Source organism: Macrobrachium rosenbergii, chromosome 56, assembly GCF_040412425.1.
Source record: "Macrobrachium rosenbergii isolate ZJJX-2024 chromosome 56, ASM4041242v1, whole genome shotgun sequence".
Taxonomy (NCBI): domain Eukaryota; kingdom Metazoa; phylum Arthropoda; class Malacostraca; order Decapoda; family Palaemonidae; genus Macrobrachium; species Macrobrachium rosenbergii.
The window spans coordinates 56,076,812-56,101,235 of record NC_089796.1 but is presented as its reverse complement, the minus strand read 5'-3'; the positions used below and the strand labels follow the sequence as shown (position 1 = coordinate 56,101,235).

Here is a 24,424-nt window from a genome sequence, read left to right as displayed (position 1 = left end):
TTACGCTGATAAACGATAAATACGTAAAGCTTATATTATGATAATATCAAGTCAAAATAGCGAATGGAATCTTGAATTTTTTTACATAAAACAAACATCCCCAAACGGCCATCGTCATCAATTAATGAAAAAATAGATAAATTAATTTCACAACGAGACGTAAAATAACCTTGCCCCATATAAATAAAGTATCTAGAGATTCATGTACGCTAACTATAAGCAAGAAAAGCGCTCTGAACTGAATTAAATACGGCGAAATAAACACAGCATAAATGATTTCCAAACCAAAACATTGATCGCTATGACTGCAATTTATAATACAAAAGCATTATAAGAATATATACAATATTATTGGGTACAGTGAATTGAGACATAAAATTTTAAAAGATGCATATTCGTTATGTTGACGTTTGTATAATATGGTATGTGAATATAGAGTACAGTATAATGTAGGCTATGGTATCATATATGTTTACAATGTACCATATTGTAGGCTAAGCTAATTATTATAGGCTAAGCTAATTATTATAAGTCACTTTGCATGAACCTCCAGAATTAGCTGATATTAATAATTACTATACCATGTATGTATAGAGTATACTTTATAGTGTAGGCTAGGCTACCATATATGTATACATGGTACCAAATACCCTAGTGTAGGCTAGGCTATGTTCAAGATATGTTTAGGTATTTCTCACATTTTTTCCAACAAACAATGTTTTTTTTAACCTAACCCCATCGTAAGTAGGATAATACCTGTGTAGGCATTTTTAATTTGTTTTGGGTCTGTTTGAACTATCAAAATATGCAGTTCCAAGTGTTTTTAGAAGGACTAAGTATTCATGGTTTTAGCTATTCGTCGGGGAGGTGTATGCATCCTCAGAAATACGGGGCTTTACTGTATATATACAGCATAAATTTCCCCATTCGTGGGGGATGCATACCACACCCTCTATATTCTGGGATGCGTACCACACCTATTCAAGGGGGATGCACTGACACCTGCAATATTCGCAGGGACACCACACCCCCAATCCACACAGCTAAAACCCATGAATACTTAGAACCTTCTAAAAACACTTAGAACTGCCTATTTTGATACTTCAACACAAAAACTAAAATGCTTTAACAGGTTATCCTACTTCTACGATGGGGTTAGGTTCCAAAAACCCATCCTTGTTGAAAAAAACGCATTCCTGAATATAGCCTAGCCTACTGGTACTAGGGTATACATTGGTCAACCCTACACTATAAAGTACATACAGTATACATACACGTTATACATTATAAACTTCAGCTTAATTCTGGAGGTTCATGCAGAGTGACTTATGATAACTAAATACAAAGAGAAATTGAATAACAAACAAGAATTAGCTTAGCTCACGCTATGGTATATCATATACACATGCAGTAAGCCTAGCTCACATTATACTGTACTTATATTCTCATATCATTTTATACAAACATCAACATAACGAATATGCATCATTTCCATGGATCTTTTAAAATGTTATGCCTTAGCTCACTGTATCCAGTAATATTGTGTATACTTATTGCTTTTGTATTATAAACTGCGATCAATGTTTTGGTTTGGAAATCGATTACACTAAGTTTATTTTGCTTTATTTAATTCAGTTCAGAGCGCTTTTCTTGCTCTAGTTTGTGTACATGTAAATGAAGTCGGTTTACAGATTGTATCAGAAACCAAAAAACGAAAAAAACCTGCTTTTTACCTTTGGTAAATGAAAATGATGTAAACTGCATTTTTAAGTTTTTCATCAAAATATGATTACTCGTTTTGGGAGCCATATTTATTGTATTTGTCGTCATGTTGTGAAATAAACCGGGAATAATTTTAGCTATATTTTTCGAGGGGATTAATTGATGACAGGGTTATTTTTATTTTGAAGTGTTTTAAAGTCAAAAAAACAAGATTCCGAAATTAACTTTGCTATTTTTTTTCACTTGAAATTTGGGGCGTTTGTTTTGTGTAAAAAATCAAGATTCCACACTAAGATTTCATTTGTCCCCAGTTTCACGTATTTATCGTTTATTGGTGTAAAGCAGTTTTGTAATGTGTTCTTTCGCCCAGTAGTTTTGATTAAATACTTTCAATTTTAATTAACGAGTTTCATCCATGTTGCCGATGCACGATAATTTATAGTCATTAGCAGCTTGAACATTGTTTTCAGCTTCAGCAACAACTTGCAGCTTAAATTTAGCAGTACAGTATATTTCCTTGCCAGTCTTTTATCCATACCGAATAAGGTATAATGTAAAAATATATCAGTCCTATTCTACTTAACTTTATTTGTACTATAACAATGGTAATTGTGTATTACCGTGACGATGGTTGAAATACAAGCAAAATGCTACTGTTAACTGATTCGGTGATAAACAAAACAAAAGTTTCTCGGTCGGTTGTTTATGTTTGTTGTACGCATTTATACAAGATTATAACGTTATTAACAATACTTTTATCATTCTATTTTGCTTTTAACTAAAGGTGGAATAAAGGAATGAGGAAAGAAATTGGTCTGTTGTAATTTGGTCTCTCTCTGCCTGACTATATGCTGTTGCCTGCACCCATTTGAAATTTAAAGATATTTTTATAAATATTGTCGTATCAGTATTAATTGCTTACCCCACTGCAAAATCGAATTATCGTAACTGAGCACTACCTAAGTATTTTAAGTTTTATCACAAAAGTAACTTTATAACAAAAATGAGATGAAAATACAGTAATTAGTGAATTTTTCTCCATGAAAAATACTGTGAATGGACAAATTTTCAGCAAATAAATGTGTATATACATTCATAGAGAAATCGGTGAATAGGTTAGTCATGAATATGGGGTTTACTATATATATAATATATATATATATATATATATATATGCATATATATATGCTCTTATGTATATATATATATCTCTATATATATATATATATATATATATATATATATATATATATATATATATATATATATATATATATATACTGTATATATATACAGTATATTATATTCTCACGTAGGTGTCACCTTGCCCTTTAAAAGTGCAATGATGAACCAGATCAACGTAATTCACATTTATTCAATTGAACCAAGGGTAGTCCCATTAATAACACCTCTGACTAACAAGACAGGTTGTGGGAAAACATCGCCCCTTCCTGGAAGAATCTCTCATTCCTCACCCCTTAAAAATAATCTCTTAATCATTCTCCTTAACCTAGTTACTACTCGAGTCTTTCTTCCAGGTACTGCCTTTTGGGAAGCCAAATCCCCCCAGAGGCAAAGACAAGTCAGCGAAGGAGGTTAACTCCAAAAGAAAAAGTGCCCTGCCTTAACAACAGAATCACCATGTCCAAGGCCTACCACATGGCTCGAAAGCATAGAAAACGGACAGTGAAGAGAGCAGACACTGCCATCAGGATAAATTGTATTCTGCTGAGGTCTTAAAAGACAGCGCCCAGTCAGCGCTCGTCAGACACGCCTGGCCCCAAAATCCAGACACTTGTCCCTTTCTCACACCTGCTCCATCAGAGCCTTGATTCTTCCCACGTGGCTGCTTTGAGCCTGAGTCTTTCTTTGTGGTGAAAGCCCCTAATTCACGCCCTCCATACTGGCACTGAAGACAAGGTCCCCAGTCTCACACGAAAAGGTAAAGTACCAGAAGCGAGGTTTTGAATCAGTCACAAATCTGTTATTCTTCTACTGAATTTATTTTCTTTTCTGAAGTGCAATTTTTCACAAGACCTGATTTGTTTAGTGCAGTGAGTAAATATCCAAAATTCATATGTATATCAGTGCCTAGAATCGAGTTGATTTGGCACCTTCTGTGCGGTTGCTGGACAATATGTTGATGGACACAATGTCGACAGACATAAAGTGAACAGGCAAAATGCAGACATCCATTCGAACAGGACATTATGTCGACGACAGTAAATAAATAAAATAAAACAATTTCATTAACTTTCATTTTCTCACATAGTTTTTTCTCTCTATCTCCTTTCCTGTCTGCTCTGTTAATCTATCTATAATAAAGCACGTTAAACTGGTAGTTGTCTCGTTAAAGAAGTTGTTAACAAAGATAGATTGTTTAACGTTTTAGCATAGTTTTCCTTCCAACACCATTAGTTCGTCAAGATCCAAAGTGTGTTGAAGTCGTTTTTTATAAACCAGCCCATCACTATGATAGAGATAACAAAAAAGAATAAAGGTGGCAAGAAACTTCTTTACAAAGGATATGCTTACGTCATAGATAAGCAAAATGAAAACAGAATTTTATGACGCTGTGAAAAACGTGGATGTTGTTGTGGAAGAATAACAACTTCTAACAATACTGTACTTTCTTTTAAAAGCCAGTATCACCAGCCTGATAATCTCAGATGTGACGCTCTTAAAGTTCAGAACAAAATTGAAGACATGGCCAGTGTTACAGAAGACATTCCCCCAAATATAATCCACAACGCTACAGCAAATGTATCATTAGATGTGTGTGGCACTTTACCAAAGAGAGAGTCAATTGCTTGTACAATTAGATGACAATGCAATGTAAGTAACAGAGATGAAGATTTGACTACAAATACAACAGGAGAAACTTTTTTGTTACATGAAAATCAGGAGATTAGCATTTACTCACCATGCAACAATCTTAGAATGTTCGAAACATATTCAACATAGCTTTGTGATGGGAAGTTTGATTCACCTCCTTTAGGGAAGCAATTGTATACCATTCATGCCCTTGTTACAGATAACAAAACCCTACCAATGGTGTACTGCCTTACTAGCAAGAAGGATGAGCAAATGTACGAGTTTATTTTTAATTTTCTAAAAGATCACATTTTGAACCCAACCTCAATCAGTGTTGATTTTGAGAGAGCCACTATTAATAGTATAAAGAAGACATTCCCAACTACTATTATTTACGGATTTTTTTATTTTGGCCAATGCCTTTGGTGCAAAATCCAGTCAGTTGGCTTACAGTCCTGGTATACGGAAACCAGGAATGCTTCCATCATAAAGCAGTTTCAAGCATTGGCATTTGCTCCTTCTGACTGTGTATATCATTTATTTGATGAGCTTCTTGCTTCTCTAACGGATGAAGTAGAATCTGTGCTAGATGAATTTTTATTGTGTTTTGAAGCGATATGGTTTAGTGTAGTCCAATGTAGGCGACAACGTAAAGCGTTACGAAATCCAACTCTCATCAGTTCATAATCGTGTCGTAAATGACTTGCCACACACAAATAATGTGGTCGAAGGGTGGCATAATGCTTATACAGTAATAGGAGAATGGTTATTATGCATGCATCTTTAGAAAAGTTGGTTAAAAAGTGAAAAAAGAACAAGCAAATACAGAAATGTTATCTCAATTAACTCGGGAAAGAAATCGGAAGGCAGAATCTAAAATACATTCGATTCAGCCGGAGATTAAAGAACCTAGTCACAAACTATAATCCAGATCAAGGGATACAGTTCTTAACAGCAGTTACTCATAATTTGTAACACTTGTATCATTGATAAAATTAAAATTTTTTATAAATTTTGTCCTTATTGATACAATTTTTATCAATTATGTCTTGTTTATCAAACCTATCTTCATTTTGTCACGTTCTTAACAGCAATTGCTCTAATTTGTAACAGATGTATCATTGATAAAGTTTTAATTATGTTTTTTAATAAATACATTTTGTACTTACTGATACAATTCTTATCAATTATGTCTTTTGTTTATCAAACCTATCATCATTTATGTCATGTTCTTAACAGCAGTTGCTCATAATTTATATCACTTGTATCATTGATAAAGTTTAAATTAACCCTTAAACGCCAACTGGACGTATCATACGTCGACTAAAATTGTCTGTCGGGTGCCAAGTGGACATACGTTACGTCGACTACAAAAAGTTTTTTTAAATATTCACGGAAAAATAGTTATAGGCCTAGTTTGCAAAAGATTTTAAATCACGCACCTTGAGGGATGCTGGGAGTTCATGGATCACGCTGTTGTTTTGTTTGCAAGCGTTACCCAGCCGCGCATGCGGGAATTTCTTTCTTCTTGCACTACAGGGCATCAGCGACGCATCTCAGAAATTCGTTCGTCACTTTGTTGTAATTTTTGCACCGTTTTATATTAGCCATTACATAAAGTTTTATATATGAAAATTTGTGCAATTTCATGTAGAATACAACAAAAAACAACCCATGGTTGTAGCTTTTATAAGTTTTGAAATATGTTTATATAAATCACGATAAGTGCCAAAATTTCAACCTTCAGTCAACTTTGACTTGACCGAAATGGTCGAAAAACGCAATTGTAAGCTAAAACTCTCACATTCTAGTAATATTCAATCATTTACCTTCATTTTGCAACAAACTGGAAGTCTCTAGCACAATATTTCGTTGTATGGTGAATTTTTGAAAAAAACTTTTTCCTTACGTCCGCGCGGTAACTGCCGAAAATCTCAGAAATTCTTTCGTCACTTTGTCGTAATTTTTGCACCATTTTATATTAGCCGTTACTTTGTCGTAATTTTTGCACCATTTTATATTAGCCGATACATAAAGTTTTATATATGAAAATGTGCGCAATTTCATGTAAAATACAACAAAAAACAACCCATGGTTGTAGCTTTTATCAGTTTTGTAATATTTTCATATAAATCACGATAAGTGCCATACTTTGACTCAACTGAAATGGTTGAAAAACGTAATTGTAAGCTAAAACTCTTACATTCTAGTAATTTTCAATCATTTACCTTCATTTTGCAGCAAATTGGAAGTCTCTAGCACAATATTTTGATTTATGGTGAATTTTTGAAGAATTTTTCCTTATGTCCGCGCACGGTAACTCGGCCAAAAATCTCGGAAATTCTTTCGTCACTTTGTCGTAATGTTTGCACCGTTTTATATTACCTGTTACATAAAGTTTTATACATGAAAATGTGCGCAATTTCATGTAGAATACAACAAAAAATAACTCATGGTTGTAGCTTTTATCAGTTTTTAAATATTTTCATATAAATCACGATGTGCCAAAATTTCAACCTTCATTCAACTTTGACTCGACTGAAATGGTTGAAATACGCAATTGTAAGCTAAAACTCTTACATTCTAGTAACATGCATTCATTTACCTTCATTTTGCAACAAACAGGAAGTCTCTAGCACAATATTTCGATTTATGGTGAATTTTTGAAAAAAACTTTTTCCTTACGTCCGCGTGCGGTAACTCGGCTAAAAATCTCAGAATTTCTTTAGTCACCTTGTCGTACTTTTCGCACCATTTTATGTTAGGCCTTACATAAAGTGTTATACATGAAAATGTGCGCAATATCATGTAGAATACAACAAAAAATAACTCATGGTTGTAGCTTTTATCAGTTTTGAAATATTTTCATATAAATCACAATAAATAGAAAAAATTCGACCTTCGGTCAACTTTAACTCGACCAAAATGGTCCAAAACTGCAATTGTAAGCTAAAACACTTACAGTCTAGTAATATTCAATCAATTACCTTCATTTTGCAACAAATGGGAAGTCTCTAGCACAATATTTCGATTTATGGTGAATTTTAGAAAAAAACTTTTTTTTTTACGTCCGCACGTTATGAATTCATGCATCATTTTGTGATAATATTTTCACTGTGTTGTATTGTGTACAATACAACGAAAAAAATATAACTCATTAGCTTTAACCGTTTTGCTCACAGCGTGATTTGTATACAATTATATGTGAAATTTTTTTTGCGCTGTCATATATTCCAATATTTATATATGATAATGATATTTTTTTTCATTTCTGATGGTTGCATACTAAACTTCAGGCAATGACAAAAAAAGGAGCCAAAAGTGAACTCTTAATCTTAAAAACTAAGCGTGCTGTGATTTTTTGAAAAAAACTTTTTTTCCGCTTCGGCGCTAACTCCCGAACGCCGCCAGCATACAACAGACACTTTTGTAAATAGAGGCTCGGCATTTAAGGGTTAATTATGTTTTTTTAATAAATAAATTTTGTGCTTATTGATACAATTTTTATCAATTATGGTTTTCATTTACCCAAACTACCATCGTATCACGTTCTTTATAAAGTTTTCATTTATTCCATCGATATTTTGTACCCTTTGGACATAAGTTATTTTGCCCATCAACATTTTGTCCCCTTTGGACATATTTTACTTTGCCCATCGACATTATGTCTGTCAGCATTTTGTCCACACACCTTCTATGCAACCCCCTTGATTCCTAAATTACGCTACCTATTTTTGTATAAGTAATCGAATGCATTCTCAATTGCAGATGGAGTTGCTAGCTGTGGAATCTTCTGTTCACTTTGAGCTTGTGCCATGGTCATAGCCACTACCTCTTACCTGATGGTATTCTACGATGTGGATTTTCCCCATTTCTGCTATTGCATTAATTATTGTAAATTTAGTCATTCAACAGGAATCTGTTTTACCTGTCTGGTTTTTCGAATTTCCCCCATTCTTCTCATTTAGTTTGTTAAATGTAAATATGTGATTTTAAGTGAACCTAAGTGTTTATTTGCAACTTTCCCTGTTGAAGTAAAGCCTTCAGCTTAGATTTCATTCATGATTTTTACCCAAGTCCACGTTTGTAGTGAGAATTGAAACCCCATGGTAAGTCCAATTCTTCAGGTTCCCCTCTTAAATATACTCTTAATTATATATATATATATATATATATATATATATATATATATATATATATATATATATATATATATATATATATATATATATATATATAATTATATTTTACCTATTACAGAACTATCGTTACCTTCTACAAAAATGAATCAATAAAGGCAACTATTATTTCAAACAGGCAAATTTTACAGAAACAGATTTTCACACTCACTGATGTGTATTTAGGAGCAACTCCACCTGTACCACTCAGTCTCATACGTTCTGGATCATTTGGTGCAGGATCTGAACTGCGCAACAGAAACAGGCCCAAATTTAACTGGGGAATATCGTTGTACAAATGGAGCAGCAACATGACAAAAGTCAGACCCAACAACAGGTAAGCTGAAAAAGAGAAAAGAAAAAATTTTATTGCTTCAGTGTTTTATGTGTAATAAAAAAAAAAAAAAATTAGACAGATTTTGTCCGCACAATCATAATTTTACCAAAAATGGATTTTACTTACCACAAAAATACAGTATATTGCTATTTAATTGCCATGAACAAGGTAAACAGTACAGTACAAGAATTCTTTTCTCTTACCAGATTTCCAACTGCAATTTGAGATAATAGATTTAGTACAATTATTAAGATCACAATCAATGATAGGTAACATCATAATAATCAGGTAACCATATTAACAAAGAGGAAAATTCTGTCCTTTTATAATGAGAGTGAAGTCCATTTTTATTCGAGAAATTTTCAGCCAATAATAATAATTTTGTTTTTATTTATTGGTAAAGATTCTTAATTTTGTGGATGAATGAGATCTATCTAATATCACTGGTATTTTAAGTAAAATCTTGGAAATCTAGCTATCCTTTTGACCCAAAACAACATATTTTCAGCAATTTTAAGAAAGGTATTACTGTATATTATCTGTATGAACTGTCAAGAAATGCTGTACATTAGAGTTTCATAATAAAAAACCTGTACTGTTACTTCACACTTTTTTCTACAGACTTTAATAGACATAAATTTTTTCTTTTTCTGTTTCCAATTGGAAGCTAAATCTTATTTAGGAAGTCTACCTGTAACATTGTCACACTAGAAAGAATTTACCTGAAATATGTTCGTTAACCTACAGTTGGGTGGACTTCACTTGAAAAGTATTAATAAATGAAGACTGTCTGCCTAAATAGTAGAAAAACCATTTCTGAACACAGCACAACCTATATACATACTAACATCTATTCTGTGATATGAAGGATCAAAATATAATTCTGAATGATCAACACATAATTCCATGAAAGAAATGTCAACACTGATAATTTATCATAACAGTTTCTATAGATAGTATTAAATTTATTTTAGCTGACAGAAACATATACCAAATGTTATGATGCGCATTATGTTACCTTAATATCCATCAACTCATTACTTAATGCAAAATCTACATATTAACTTAAGATATGGGAGAACACAGAACAAAGTAAAATACTAAATAAGCAAAATATATAAATAAGAAACTTCATCGTCACAACTACAATATGACATACCATTTACATCAAAATTACAATTTTGTCATATGCTGACTATTCTATAGGTTCTGAGAAGGTCTTATTCATGTTTCTAAACAACCAAGCAAAAACACACCAGTGCCAAAGTATTTCTCATGTATGAGATCAAGAGAATGACATTCTATGTTTGCCAGTAAAGAATAACACCTATAAGACAATTGGCTTTATGCTCTTTGCTTCGAGAAAATCAATTATAAGAGCCACAAGGCAGAATCTTACTGAAAACTGGTAATTTCGTATTCAGTTACATAACAAAATAACTGAGCATATTACATTTTATGTGGAATCTTACCACTGCAATTAATTCCAAAATTGTGTTCTTTGTATGAGGTACAGTGCCTTGTTCTGTTTGTTTTGCATGTTTAGTTTTGTATACTGTATGTGGTAATTATAATTTTCTTTGGTAGGCTGTTTACCTATTTGTTGATCTTAGAAAGATCTCTGAATGGGCTTTAGAGGATAGAGTGGGGAGGAAACACACTTTCAGCTAGTGATGCTATTCTACCATAAAACTAGAATGTAGACAGTGTATCAAAAGAATATGAAATCAATTTTGGCATCCATTAAGGATCAGTGGCGAGCACTTTCTTTTAGTCATTTTAATGGAGGGCTCTGCAGAGGAATACAGAAAAGACGGCTGCTAGGAACTGCTATATGCAAATAATCTGGAAATAAATGTAACAGCAGAATCTAAGAAAGGTGTGTGGAAATGTTAAAAAGGTGGGAAGAAAAATGAAAAGCAGGGACTGAATATTAACATAAAAATAACAAAGTTATGGTGACTGGAAAGAGAAGCAAAGAAAAAAGTAGTTAGGAAAGCAGCCTTGTGACTGTTTGAGAAAGATATGGGAGTGACCTTTGACTGTGTATTGAATGGTTTTACAAGATACACTCAGGATAACAAAATATATATGGAGTAAGATTTCTAACGACCAAAATGCATTAAAAAGAGCAAATGGGGAAGGGAGGGAAGTTGAGAACTGTGCTGTTATAGATGGGAAGATCTCATTACAAATAGAGTATTTCTGTTACCTAAGGGACATACTGGACTGAGAGCATCGTGATCACCTTAAGGACACACTGAATTGAGAGAATTTCTCTTACCTTATGGATACTCTGTGAAAGGGAGATAGCTACACTGCTGATAAATAAAAGCATCCCATTAGTAGAGAGAGCAAAGACTTATGACCGGCACATAAGGCATGCACTACTCTATGCAGCAGAGACATGGACATTGAAAAGGAAAATGGATGAGATATTGAAAATGTGTAACTATTAAATATTAAGATTCATGGTCCACATGTGGGAAGGTTGTACTAAAACTGAGAATATGGTGAAGAGATCAGAGTCCAGAGGTTGGATAACAGACATATGGTTTGGACATCTGATGATAAAGAATAGGGCACAGTTGGTCAGAAAAGCACCAGAAACGGAAGTAGCAGGGCAAAGACCTCTAGGAGCACCCAGGATATCATGGAAAGGGGGGATAGATCAAAACTGTGACCAAATTAGAATTCAGGCAGTGAGAGAACAGGACAGAGCGAAGAAACTATATTCATATCTAACCTCAAAGTGAAATGCTAACATAAACCTTTTTATGAGCATCATAAAATTGACTGCAGTATTTTGTTTGTGTTTCTAGTTATACAGTCTATTTCTCCTTTTATAGTCATGATTTGCTGATAGTTTTTATTAATTCTTTTTTTTTTTTCAATTTTCCTTTTGCTCTTATACATTTCAGGTTACTATTACCTCACCAGAAAGAATCTGTACATTTAGTCTCAATTAATTTATATTCATTGAACTGGAAGAAAAAATTATTATTCATAACCTCATTGATATATTTTGTTTTTGATATATTCTACTAATAACTGTGTTCAAGTAGGCAATCACTCTGAGACAATGGACATCCAAAATGCCAATTTAATTGAAAATATCTGTCATTAATTTAATAACATTAATTCTGAGCCATACTACCAATGATTTTTAACCAGTTTTTAAAAAAATTAAAGACGGACTAATATTTTGGCATTAAAGAAAACTGTGGATGTTGACTGATTGATTACGAAATTTAGGTCTTGAAGACCAAGTGCCGTAACCCATCAGGATTATTCAGCGCCGTAATGAAGGTGAATTATATAAATTAATGATATGATTGATAGTGAACAGGTGAATGATGACATACTAGTAAAATTCCGTGTTAAAATATGATAATAAAAAATGAAGAACGATATTAGATAAAACCAACAAAAAATAAATATACTGTATATTAAACTTTTATATCTCCCAACAAAAAATGAATACATTAAACTTTTATATTTAGTATAAAATAAATATGACTAAAATCTTTATTAAATATACTTGAATCATATCTCATTAAAATAACCAGATTCTTTCATGTAACCCATAAGGTTAACTACCTCAACATCATCATTTAAAATTTCTAAAAGTCTTCTCAGTTAGTAAGTACTTTGCTCTAAGGCGATTAAATTTAGGACAGTGCACCAGCATGTGTTCAATGGACAGCTGACCACCACAGTGAGCACAAACTGGGGCACTGGCTTCAGCTCAAATATAACTATGGGTGAAGCAGGTATGGCCAATCCTAAGCCGTGTTAGGATGATCTCAAATCTTCCGTTATGATTAAAACCAGAACTCTAAAAATCGATATCTTTTTAATGTTTCTGTACTTCCTTTTTTTGGATAAAATGGGGTTAGTCCATCTCTGCTGCCATTTCGCATGAATGTATTGTCTGACAGCTGGACGCATATCCAAATGTGGCACCTTATTAGTTAAGAAATCACATCTTGCAGCATCCTTTCTTTTACTATAAGCCAGTTCGTTCCCTTCTAGACCAGTGAGCCCAGGAATCCAACAAAACTTTACTGATTTGTGGCATACAGAAAGATAAAAAAGCCATTCCTGAGCCTTTTGAATTAAGGGATGGGTAGGGTTAAACTTCTTTAGGGCTTCTAAAACACTCTTGAGTCACTATATGTTACTGTGGATTTAAATATCTTATCAGATGCAAGATTTAAAGCATCAACTATGGCTGTTGCTTCAGTAGTGAATATGGATGAGGAGTCTGATAACTTTTTTTACATATGATTCCCCCTCACACACCACTGCACATCCTACTCCACCTTCTGATTTTGATCCATCAGTATAGATTTTCCTGTTATTTATATGCCTCTCATCATGCTCCAAAACTTGGTTCTGACTTCTTCTTCCAGATGATCTTTCTTCTCTGTCTCTTTAATACAGACACTTATTGCTGAAATAACCATAGAGGGATAGCAGGATGTTTAACTTGTAAGATCTGCATTTTTACTTTCATCCTCCAGTTCACCCAGCTGTCTGATTTGGAATGGTATTGAAGATCCAGATCCAAAAAAGACTCGAGTCACACTGTTTTAAGATCTCAAAAGAAGGATTCTCCTTTGAGCTTTTTAGCCGCATGGTGTATCTCAGACCTAGCTCATGCCTCCTTAAGTCCAGTGGTAGCTGATGGGAGTCTACATAAATATTTTCAATGGGTGAAGTTCTAAAAGCACCAGTGCAGATCCTTAGCCCCATATTATGCACAACATCCAGTTCCTTAAGTTTAGTCTTTGAAGCAGATGAGTATACTTGGCAGCCATAGTCTAATTTAGAAAAACATACTGCATTATAAAGCCTTAACAACGATTTCTTATAAGCTCCCCAAATAAAATTAGATACTACTTTTAAACTATTCAGTGATCTCTTCATTTTCACTTTTAACTGGTCAATATGATTATTCCAAGTGAGCTTTTCATCAAAGACCATTCCCAAAAATTTTAACATAGTTGATGGCTTATAAGACGCATGTCTGCATAGGACACACCCCAATTTCAGCAGGACATTGAGGAAAAAAAAATAAGGTTTCCTAGCCTATGCTCATATGATTTTGGTAAGTAAAAACTGCAGTATTAGGTTATCATATGCATATTGTTTCTTACCAACAGAATCAACAAAAACATTAATAAAGAAGTTATTTACCATATTTATATTTATCAAAATATGTATTATACAATCAGCCATTTACTATGATCGAATGTTTCGTCTGCTGCTGAAAGCTACCTCATAGGTTTACCAATAGATTGCAACACATTCATTTGCAAACATTGTTTCTTACCGGCAGAATCAACAAAAACATTAATAAAGATGTTACCTACGGTAATACTGTATATGTTATATATATCCATTATATATTATAAAAGTATGCAATCAAGGGGTAAAATCCAATAAATAAAAATGTTTCCTATGTAACGGCTCGAGTCTCGTGAGCAACTGAACAAAGCCATGTTATTATTCTTAAAAGAGAATGCTAGCACGAGTTACGAAGTATCAACTCAATGGTAGCAGGAATTGTCAACCACCAGTTGATCGAAGCCATGTTGTTATGCGTAAAGAGAATGTTAGCAGGAAATGCCAACTACCAACTGAACGAAGCCTTGTTATCTGTAAAGCTCTCGAGATAATCACCAATAGGTGGCAGCACACGTACTGTAAGTCTGTAAATGTGGAATGCGGCGATCCGCTGTAGACGACGATAATGATATTAACACATTTTAATGAAAATATTGATAATAACAACGTAGATATTGATTATAATACTAGCAGTAGTAATTGCGGTGATGGTAAGTGTGATAATGATAAATAATTATAATAAACTTTGTTTTTTAATAGGTTATTAGGATAACACCGAATGTTAGGCTAGGCTACAACATCTACGTGAGGTTTCATGTATAATTTCGGCCAAAATTCTTAAATTTTGAGCCTACATTATGTACATAGGACGCAAAGGGATTTTTTAGGCCATTTTTTTGTTAAAAAAGTGCGTCTTATACGCCGTCAAATACGGTACCTCAGTAAAGTAAAGTAAAATAATTCCATTTAAGATAAGAGTTGGAATGGTTTCCTTAGTTCGGCGCCTGCAGAACTGAACAGCAGCAGTTTTTTATTCGGAAAACTGAAATCCTTGCTCATTAGCCCATTTACTTACTTTATCGATGGCTCTTTGCATGAACCTGCTAGTTGATACTGCATTATATCCTGTGCAGTACAGAGCCTTTTACTAGTGATGATATATTTTCTAATACTTCATTGATGGCAACAGCAAAGAGGGTGACACTAAAACTATAGATGTTGATTCCCTTCTCTGGATATCTGACTTGGAAACAGGTCAGGATACCAAAATATAGAAACTCAAAACTTCTATACCAAAATATTAGCCAATTTATAATTTTTTTTAATATACTTACAAAACACCATTGGTTGTAAAGTTCACATGTATATGTATTATTGTAATAACAAATGTCTAACAAACATATTCTGGACAATGCACTAATGTTTCTTTACTGTACATGCAACTTTTACAAGCCAAACCTATTCACAAGTCTTTTGTGTACATATTGTAAAGTTTCATTTTCTCTCCACCTCTACATCAGTTTTAAATATTCCTTTATGTAAATGTCTTCCACAGTAAATCAGTATCAATAAAACTATACCTAGCACCTTAGAGAACTGTTAATTACATCATATGTATCTGACTCTGCACAGTTATGATGGGCCAAAAGTTCACAGTTTACTCTCATTGTGTCTTCTTTATACATAATTGGTAACTCTTTCCCAGGTACTGCCTGTAATGTGCTGAGTTGTACCTTCATCTCTATACAGGGGTCTTTTCCACACAACCTCCTCTAAAGTACTGTAAAAGCTTTCCCATCTCCTTGGGGCCTTTTCATCTTATGTTGTGGAAACTCTGACCATTTTCATAAAGATTATTCCTAACAAGGGTATGACCAACCACCAGTATGCCCTTTATGAATGTAGCTATGCAGCTTTTCACAACTTTCTAGGTGAAGTTTTGTTCTGGTCTCTGAAGCTATCACTCCTAATCTTTCTGGGCTTTAATTAATAATTATTAGTACTACAATTCATAAACCTTGCAATATTATGGCACAGACACAAACAATATTACAGTACAGTAATATGATTAATTCTTCATATAAGACAGCACTTGCATACTGATAGTGAAAAAAGATTAAAAGTATTCTTGTAACTAATCCTATTGTATTGGTTTTCCACTGTTGCAACTTTCTGTGTATTGCAACCCTTGCCAAGTGCTTAAGCATCCACGGACATAGCAATGTTGTGCTACTGATGCCTGTAGCAAAAACGTTACTACTAATGCTTGATCGATAAAATTGTCCTCATATCTCAGGAGGATATGAGCACGAGTCTTGTATTTTTTGATAGTGTATTTGAAAAGTCCTAAAAATGTAAATAAGGCATAGAACAAATAATTTAAAAATAAAGAATTTAAACAGTGAAATTGCATACAGTATTGCCCATCAAATGGAATTCTTAATAAAATTACAATATAGATCTAAACGTTTCCTGAGTCACTGTTCAAAAGATCAAATGAACTTCATTTTCATGATGTTTCAGGGTCTCTCCACACAAAATCAACCCAAGTTCTCTTGGGATGGTCTCTTTGCTTGAACATCTGGAACGTGGATAGATTTGAAGAGCTCCTGTGGTGTCCTTGAATGCTGGGCTTCCCCAATACAGTCTTCCACAACTGAACCCATTAGTTCAAACAGTGGATGTCATGCTGCAAGCTTGGTCCAGCCAGGATGCCTATGCTTTTGCCATCGGATTTGTATAGGTGGCTACCACCCCAGTTTTTGAGCCCTGTCAAATGCTGGATGGCCTCATACTTTTTCTGGCTACATCCAAGGCGGTTCTCAGACCTGGAAATCTTTTTGATGTCATGGACTTCTCCTGCATATGTATTTTTTCTGCAAGCTTCATCATCACCCTCAGTCACTGCTTATTCATATGCCAGGTTATATAAATTAGCTTAGCCTTTGGGAATCAGTACCTGTGGTAACTGATGGCATTCCCTGCAACTCCTCTGCCATAACTCTTCAATGGCATCTGGAAAGTTCATAGCTTCAAACAATAAAGTTCTTGTCCCCTCAACATCTATCTCATCACTAGAGGCTCCTCCTTTGAGTTATGAACAATTTAATACTATCAGCTGTTAAGACTCTTCCACTGCCTGCCTCCAATCCCTTTTCAAGCTTCACCTTATTATGGAATGAAAGGTATCTTTCCATTTTCTTAATTCGCTGATGTGTTCCTAGAGTTACAGTGGATCTCCAAGTTGGAGCCTGACTTACATTCTGCTGCACCAACACAGTTAGCCTTACAAGCTTGTGTTAGCTGTATCACTTTTTTTTTTTACCCTTCAGGTCTGTTCTAGATCACCTTGGGCTGCTCTTAATGTAGTAGTGACCTCTGTGCCCTTCATGAGGCTTCCCACTCCAGCTGCTAGTTCACTGTTGATCTCCCATTGCCTCTCTGCTCAAAGCCAAACTCACTCGGAGATTTAGAATGATTCCTCTTTTTGCTCTTCATGCACTGCCTTCCACAGAGCAGGAGGGCATCCACTGTAACATTTGGGATTTTTCCAATCCTGTCTTGTATGGATGGCATCCTTTTTCCCCTCTAACCTTGACTGTTCAAGGAGACAAGTCATCAAGACTGGTCTTGGGGAAGAATGTTTTGTCTTCTCTACAGGGGTTCAATGTGGCACTTACACTCTGCTGTCTTTAGGGGACCTTGCTTGACTCAGGATTAAGGCTCTGGACATTAGAGCCCTTTCATCCACTGGTTTTCTTATCACCTAGTGCTCTCTGCTGTTTTTAGGGCCGGCACTGAGCATTCCCAAGCTCTCTATTGGGGTTTTCCCTTGTGCTGTCACTCTTAATGCTATGGATTTGTCTTCTTTGAGGCCCATCACTGTGCTAATCATGTCCTCACCTTGGTTAGAGCAGTCATTTTACTCTTAACTATTAGAGCAGTCATTTTACTCTTAACTATGTTCATTCATCAGACATCTGGCATCAAGAACATTTTCATCTGAATTCACTGCTGTATACTCCTTGTGGCAGTGGACAGCCATCTTTGGGTCTTCTTCCCCTGCAGGTCTATTGCTTTTGGGTTTGCCAAAAGTCTGGAGACCCTTCCATTGCAAATTTTTAAGAATGGAAGCAATCCCTTTGGACCAGCCCTTGCCAACTCCCTGTCTTCTTTATCACAGTATGTTAAAGACCCTGACAAAAATACTTGTACAGTATTTGCATCAATTTTATCATTTGTCATCAGGATCTCATAATACTCCAAAATGGATTAGTAGTTATGTTGGTGTTCCTACACATCATATATTCATGTTAACAATCCTTTAAAAATTTTTGTCTAAGATGAATGGCAAAACATACTTTTAGTTATTTTCACTATCAGGGATTCAAAACTTGATGACAAATGTCTTTGGTTCACACCTTTTTCCTTTCCTTTCTATTACAGTAATACTATAATTCCAAATTTGGTTAACATATTTTCTTGAACCCCTTTTTTCATTTTATCAATATCTATTACGTCTTTATACCATCTTCATCAATATTATCCCAACAACTGAGGCTGGACATATACATGCTGATTACTTATTAACTGGTCCTTGTGTAATGCTACAAGTGATTGTCACCTCCTCTACTGCCAAGGATGGCATTTTTTCTTTGATGATATGAGGTACTTTGAAGTTAATATTATTTTCTCCCTAGTGTTTTTTGTGCATGTCCCTGTGTACACTGTTTCTAAAATTCACGCTGTATTCCTAAGTTATATTTAATATCCTCTTACTTCCTGTATGTTGAAAAAGCCTGTTGAGGTAGGTTGATGGTATTGCTGATAGGTAAAACATTGTCAAATTCACCATCCATATGCATTGCACCAGACTATGCTTTCTGATTATTTAACCAGTAGTAGGTAGGTTAAAGCACCTACCACATTTTATGTACTACCACTAAATAACACAGGGCCCTTCAAGTATTGGTCAAAGAGTTTTGAAATGGAGCCCTCTTTAGGTACTGTTCTTTGCCTTTGCAACTAAACTTTCTGCTGTCTTGGAGGTGGCAATGCCACAGCACATAAAAAAAAAAATAGCACATAAACCTGAGCCCCTGAAGCACATGAAAAACAGATAAAAACAACAGCTTGCACCAAATCTGAATTCAGTTTGCACACTGCAACCAAAAGGAAAGCCATAAGAGTAGGGCAATTCAGCATTCAAACACACCAGTTACATGAATTACGTATTACACCTTTCCTCTGCCAACCCCTACAACATTAGTCGGCCACTTAGCACACAACATTCTCACTGAATCAGTAAATATACACAGTGATCAGCTCTTTCATTTTCCTAACCAGAGGTATTTTCCCTCTCATTCCAGACATCTATCTGCACAATGGCAGTTTTATCAGCAATTTTGCCATTTAGCACTGATAAACGCATTTACAGTTCACACAGAAAAAGTATAGTCAATGGTTCAGTGCAAATCACTAAGGGGTTTTGTATTACCATTCCCGTACATTATTCACCATTTGTTGTCTATTAACTGTACCATTAAAAATATCAATCTGATCATCATATAACTTTTGGGATGTTTTTTCAGGTGGTTTTAATCGACTACTTACTTTCATTTATTAGTCTGAATAACATGGGTCTCTTCACAGCACAAAAATTCAAATTTTTTACTTTAAAAGTCTATTTTGTGTTTCCAACACTAAATACTCTGTCAAATATGGAATAAAAAATTGATCAATGTTGACCTTAATGTTTGGGGTTCAATTGACAGAAGGTTGCACTGGTTGACAATTAATGTGCTTTGTAAGTTCAATCACTAGAGAATGTGGAATACTAAAATTTCCCTGCACAATACCCATGTCCATTAATTACTGAACAATTACTGTCTTGGATGGTCCCACACATAGTACTTTTATATTTATTACTTATAGGACTGAACTTTAAGGATTATCAGTCCATCAAGATCAGGATTAACATTAAGACTTTCCCTCTGGTCGACCATGTCAAACATTCAGATTCTACAGATGAGGGAGAAAGCCATACAACCTTCCTCTCGAAGTTCTAAGAGAATCAAAATCACAATCAAATCCATGCTGGATAATCAACAAAGACCAAGGAACTAACATATCACAACCAAATAAAAAGATTAAAATATCAAAAAAAGATTTAAAAAAAATTAAGATGTGCTGTGTAAAAAAAAAACTGGTATAATCACACAAAATTTTAAAGATGATGCACTTCAAGGACATGGAAGCAAAATACCTGTGATGCAAACTTTGTAGAGTGGTCTCATGGGTTGATCTCTGGCATCCCCTGGGATGTAATCTCCAAGCCCAATGGTTGTAAGGGAGATGAAACAGTAGTAAAGGGAGTCTAGGAAGTCCCAGCCAGGCTCTAATTTGGCAAAAATGAGTGCTGGGAAGATCATAAAGAGCAAAAGAGAAATAACTCCAATGATGCCAAGGTGAAACACTCGGATGTTGAATGGCTGCAACAGCAAAAGGGACAAAATTACTCCTCCACTAAAAAGATTAAAAACTTACAGAATCATATAACAACCTGTTCATCAGCAATATATGAGAACTACACATATAGAAATACTTTAGCAGATTTTATGCTACCCTGAATTAGATACATGCAAGTTTCCTATCAGTCTTAAAAGCCATACTAAGCTATGATTAAAAAAATATGTATAAGTATTTTCCTTTAAACTTTCATAGCAAAAAGTTGATTTAAAATCATGTTTAGTATGCAGCATCCAGATTTAATATATTTATTATCTACTTCAAAGTTTAATGGTTTAATTTTATTCTAAACAAACTGAACTGCAGGAGCAAACAAATCTAATGAAATTTAGTATCCTATAACCAATTATCTTGACTACAATTTTAAGGACAACTATTTTAAATTTGGTTTTAATCAATAGCAATAATTAAACATGTAAAATGCTGAGAAAGCAAGATTGTTACTTTGAAAAAGAGCCACTTACCTGGTACAGATGGCCTAATTTTGAGTTAAGCCAATACAATAACCATGTAGTTGGGATCAGAAGACGCTCTACTAATGCCGTAAGCAGTATAAATGTCATTGGAATACCAATCACTGCATATATGATACAGAAAATCTTCCCTCCTTCTGATAATGGATGAACATGTCCATAACCTGTAAAACATGAAATTCATATCAGTCACATACAGTACTTTTAAATCTGTTTAGAACTATCCTCATTTTTAACACTGCATGCACACAAAACATAGGTACACAATACCATACAACTGTGAATGTAAATTAAATCATTAGGAAAAAAAAGATGAATATGTATGAAAATACAAATTTACATATAACCTGATGGCTTGATTTTTAAATACACTAGTATCTGACCAAAAATCACAGATGCTGAGGAAATATACAAACTGCTCCACTTAACATGAAAAGAAACTTATTCTGTTCATAAGGTTAAAAAGAAGATTCTTCACTCTGTGAGAAGGCGAATTGATTGAAAAAACCTTTTCAAGTGTATTTATAAGCTGTTTTGAAAAGTTACACTTCTTAATGTAGGAAGTTTGTTCTGTCATACATGTACAGTATTACTGTTTGTTTTGCACATACCGTATTACGAATGAACATAATTGTCATTGTTATTCAATATGTAAAAATATTAATCTGAAAAGGTTATAACTTTGTCAGCAAATAATAAAACCATTTGCAATGGACAACCATAAATTACCAACACATGGAAATGTCAGCATATCAAGAAATATAAGAGGATATAAGGAATAATAAAAAAATAAGAGAAATCAAGGTAAATGAGCATGTTATCTTCAACTAGCATTACATTCTTCCTTAGTCCTACTAGTAAGAATATTCTTGCATAGCCAGAAACACTTTCTTTTTTTATGGTAAAAGAATGGTGATACATCACAGCACTTTTAGCATAGTATGGATGCTGAAGCTCACAAAATTATTAACATATGTTGCCTGGCATACGTAAGTTTTACAGGTAAAAGTGGGCGTTTCATACTGAAATCAAAACTGAAAAATGGTCACCATTAACACAGCACCAATACTGAGAATAAGAAACTAACTTGGAGCATTTTTGTCTAAAAGATAAAGACCTCCAGATGCTTCTGACATCTAGACAAGCGAATACTTGAAGTGGCATTAATAATAAAGATATATCTGTGTACAGACATTACAGACATCACCATACTTACAAACAAGTTATGTTCTGGACAGGCATTTGTATGTTGAATTGTTTGTAAGTGGTTACTGTGCTCTTCATGCCTATTTAAGCACAGATGATATAAGTCAGCACAGTACTGTACGTTTCTCCATCCTAAAACACAACACTGTACATACAGTAGTGGATGTACAGAATAGGCATGCAAAAAGTTTGAACTTATGGGTGGCAAAGGGGAGTGCTCTGAACACAATTTTAATTTGCAATCCCATCTGTTTGTATCTTGAAATGTTTGTAAATTGAATGTTCATTAGCAGGATGGTGTCTGTATTTAAAATAAAAAGCCTTATGAACAATGCTTAGCTTTCTACCAGCATAAGAGAATGTTTTTTTTAAGTTGATGCCAATAGTACCACCAAACATGTTCATCAAATATTAAGAATCATCAAATAAAGTCTTATTAATGCCCCACATACTTTACCAAATTACTGATGCACTCCACAACTCTGTTAAGGCTGGAAGCCAATTTACTTTGTGTTTAAAATGGCAGAGCCAATATCTGCATGCTGTATTAAATTATTTAAAGAATAACAATCATTTTGCTATCACAACTAAATGTGGCAAGTCTCAAACGAAAACTAACATTATAACAACTTTCAAGGCAGTAACCTTAAATATAACATAACTCGTAATACCTTATTTGTGAAGAATACACAATGAAAATGAACTTAAAAAATAAATAAAATGAATAACTAAAGTAATTTGAAATATTCAGTCTTTTGTTAAATGTCCCCAAAGCTCTTGGCCTCTATTTATTTGTACGAGCACTACAGAACAACTGTTAATCTGAGTAGCATTACTAAGATTTATATGGTAGATTTATATAAATTACCTTTGTTTTCTTGGCTTTTTACCACCTCTTTCTTTCCCTTCTTGTCTTATCATAACTGATCTTTGGTTGATGTCATGTAAATGGCATTAAATACAAATTTTGATCAATATTAGAACATGACGCTGGAAAAGTTTGGAAGGCACACCTTCTAACTTTTATAATATGAGCAGCTGAAATAGCCATGCAAGGAGAAAGACAATGTTAAACTTTGCCTTCAGAGTTGGATCTGATCTCATCTATCACCTAGGTCAGGCTCCCATAGAAAAACATGTTCCCCTCTTAGCAGCATCAGTCTGGAAATTGAGCCTCTGAATGAATTTAGTACCTTGTAGTTCTAATAAGGTCAAAGTTCTCTCTCAATGATAAACAGGCAACAGAAATGATAATGGATATAGACATCCATCTTCCCCAAAAAAAGGAGTAAGCTTATTATTATAACTACTTGGGTATCCTATGAATCTGACAACAGAAAAGGAACACTATGTGGCACCAAAAGAGTTTAAAGACCCAGACCTATTTGGAGGAGAACTATGAGAAGAGATGCTGGAGATGAGAGGAGATTGTTGGAAGATAAAAGCACAAAAATGACATGAGTAGCAAAATTACAGTTTTTTTTTTACATCATACAGCTTCAGAAGTGGTTATGTTGATAATATATGTATGTGCATGTATGTATGTATGAATGTATCTACTAATGCACAGAACAATTGTGTATGTGATAAAGTTTATATATATATATATATATATATATATATATATATATATATATATATATATATATATATATATATATATATATATATATATATATATGTATATATATATATATATATATATATAATATATATACTGTATATATATATATATATATATATATATATATATATATATATATATATATATATATATATATATATATATATATATATATATATATCAGTAATCCCTCAATTATCTGGATTGCCATTATCTAACACACCTGGACCAAGGACCCCACAATATATGTATATAAATTTCTAAGAACTGTCCTCCAATGGTTGGCAATGCTACACAGCCTCACAAAAATGTTGGTAACATTGCTTACACTTAAACAGACTGAAAAAGGGTTTTGGCAGGTGGGGAGGGCCTTGAGAATTTTCCAAGCTGGGGGGGAGTCAGATGGCTG

At 34.0% G+C, this 24,424-nt stretch overlaps 1 protein-coding gene across 19 annotated transcripts in view; it reads right to left on the bottom strand.

The window, feature by feature from the left end:
- LOC136836076 (potassium channel subfamily K member 6-like) overlaps positions 1–24,424 on the bottom strand; it is a 174,807-nt gene that overhangs the window by 62,894 nt on the left and 87,489 nt on the right. For all 19 annotated transcript variants that reach the window (XR_010852340.1, XM_067100005.1, XM_067100010.1 and 16 more), the window contains exons 4-6: positions 21,177–21,349; positions 20,450–20,675; positions 8,887–9,056 (exon numbers count right to left, since the gene is read on the bottom strand). Coding sequence is in view for 18 of the 19 variants with exons in the window: in XM_067100005.1 (XP_066956106.1) it covers positions 8,887–9,056; positions 20,450–20,675; positions 21,177–21,349 (569 nt within the window). In the remaining variant the exon portion in view is untranslated. The remainder of the gene's footprint in view (positions 1–8,886; positions 9,057–20,449; positions 20,676–21,176; positions 21,350–24,424) is intronic.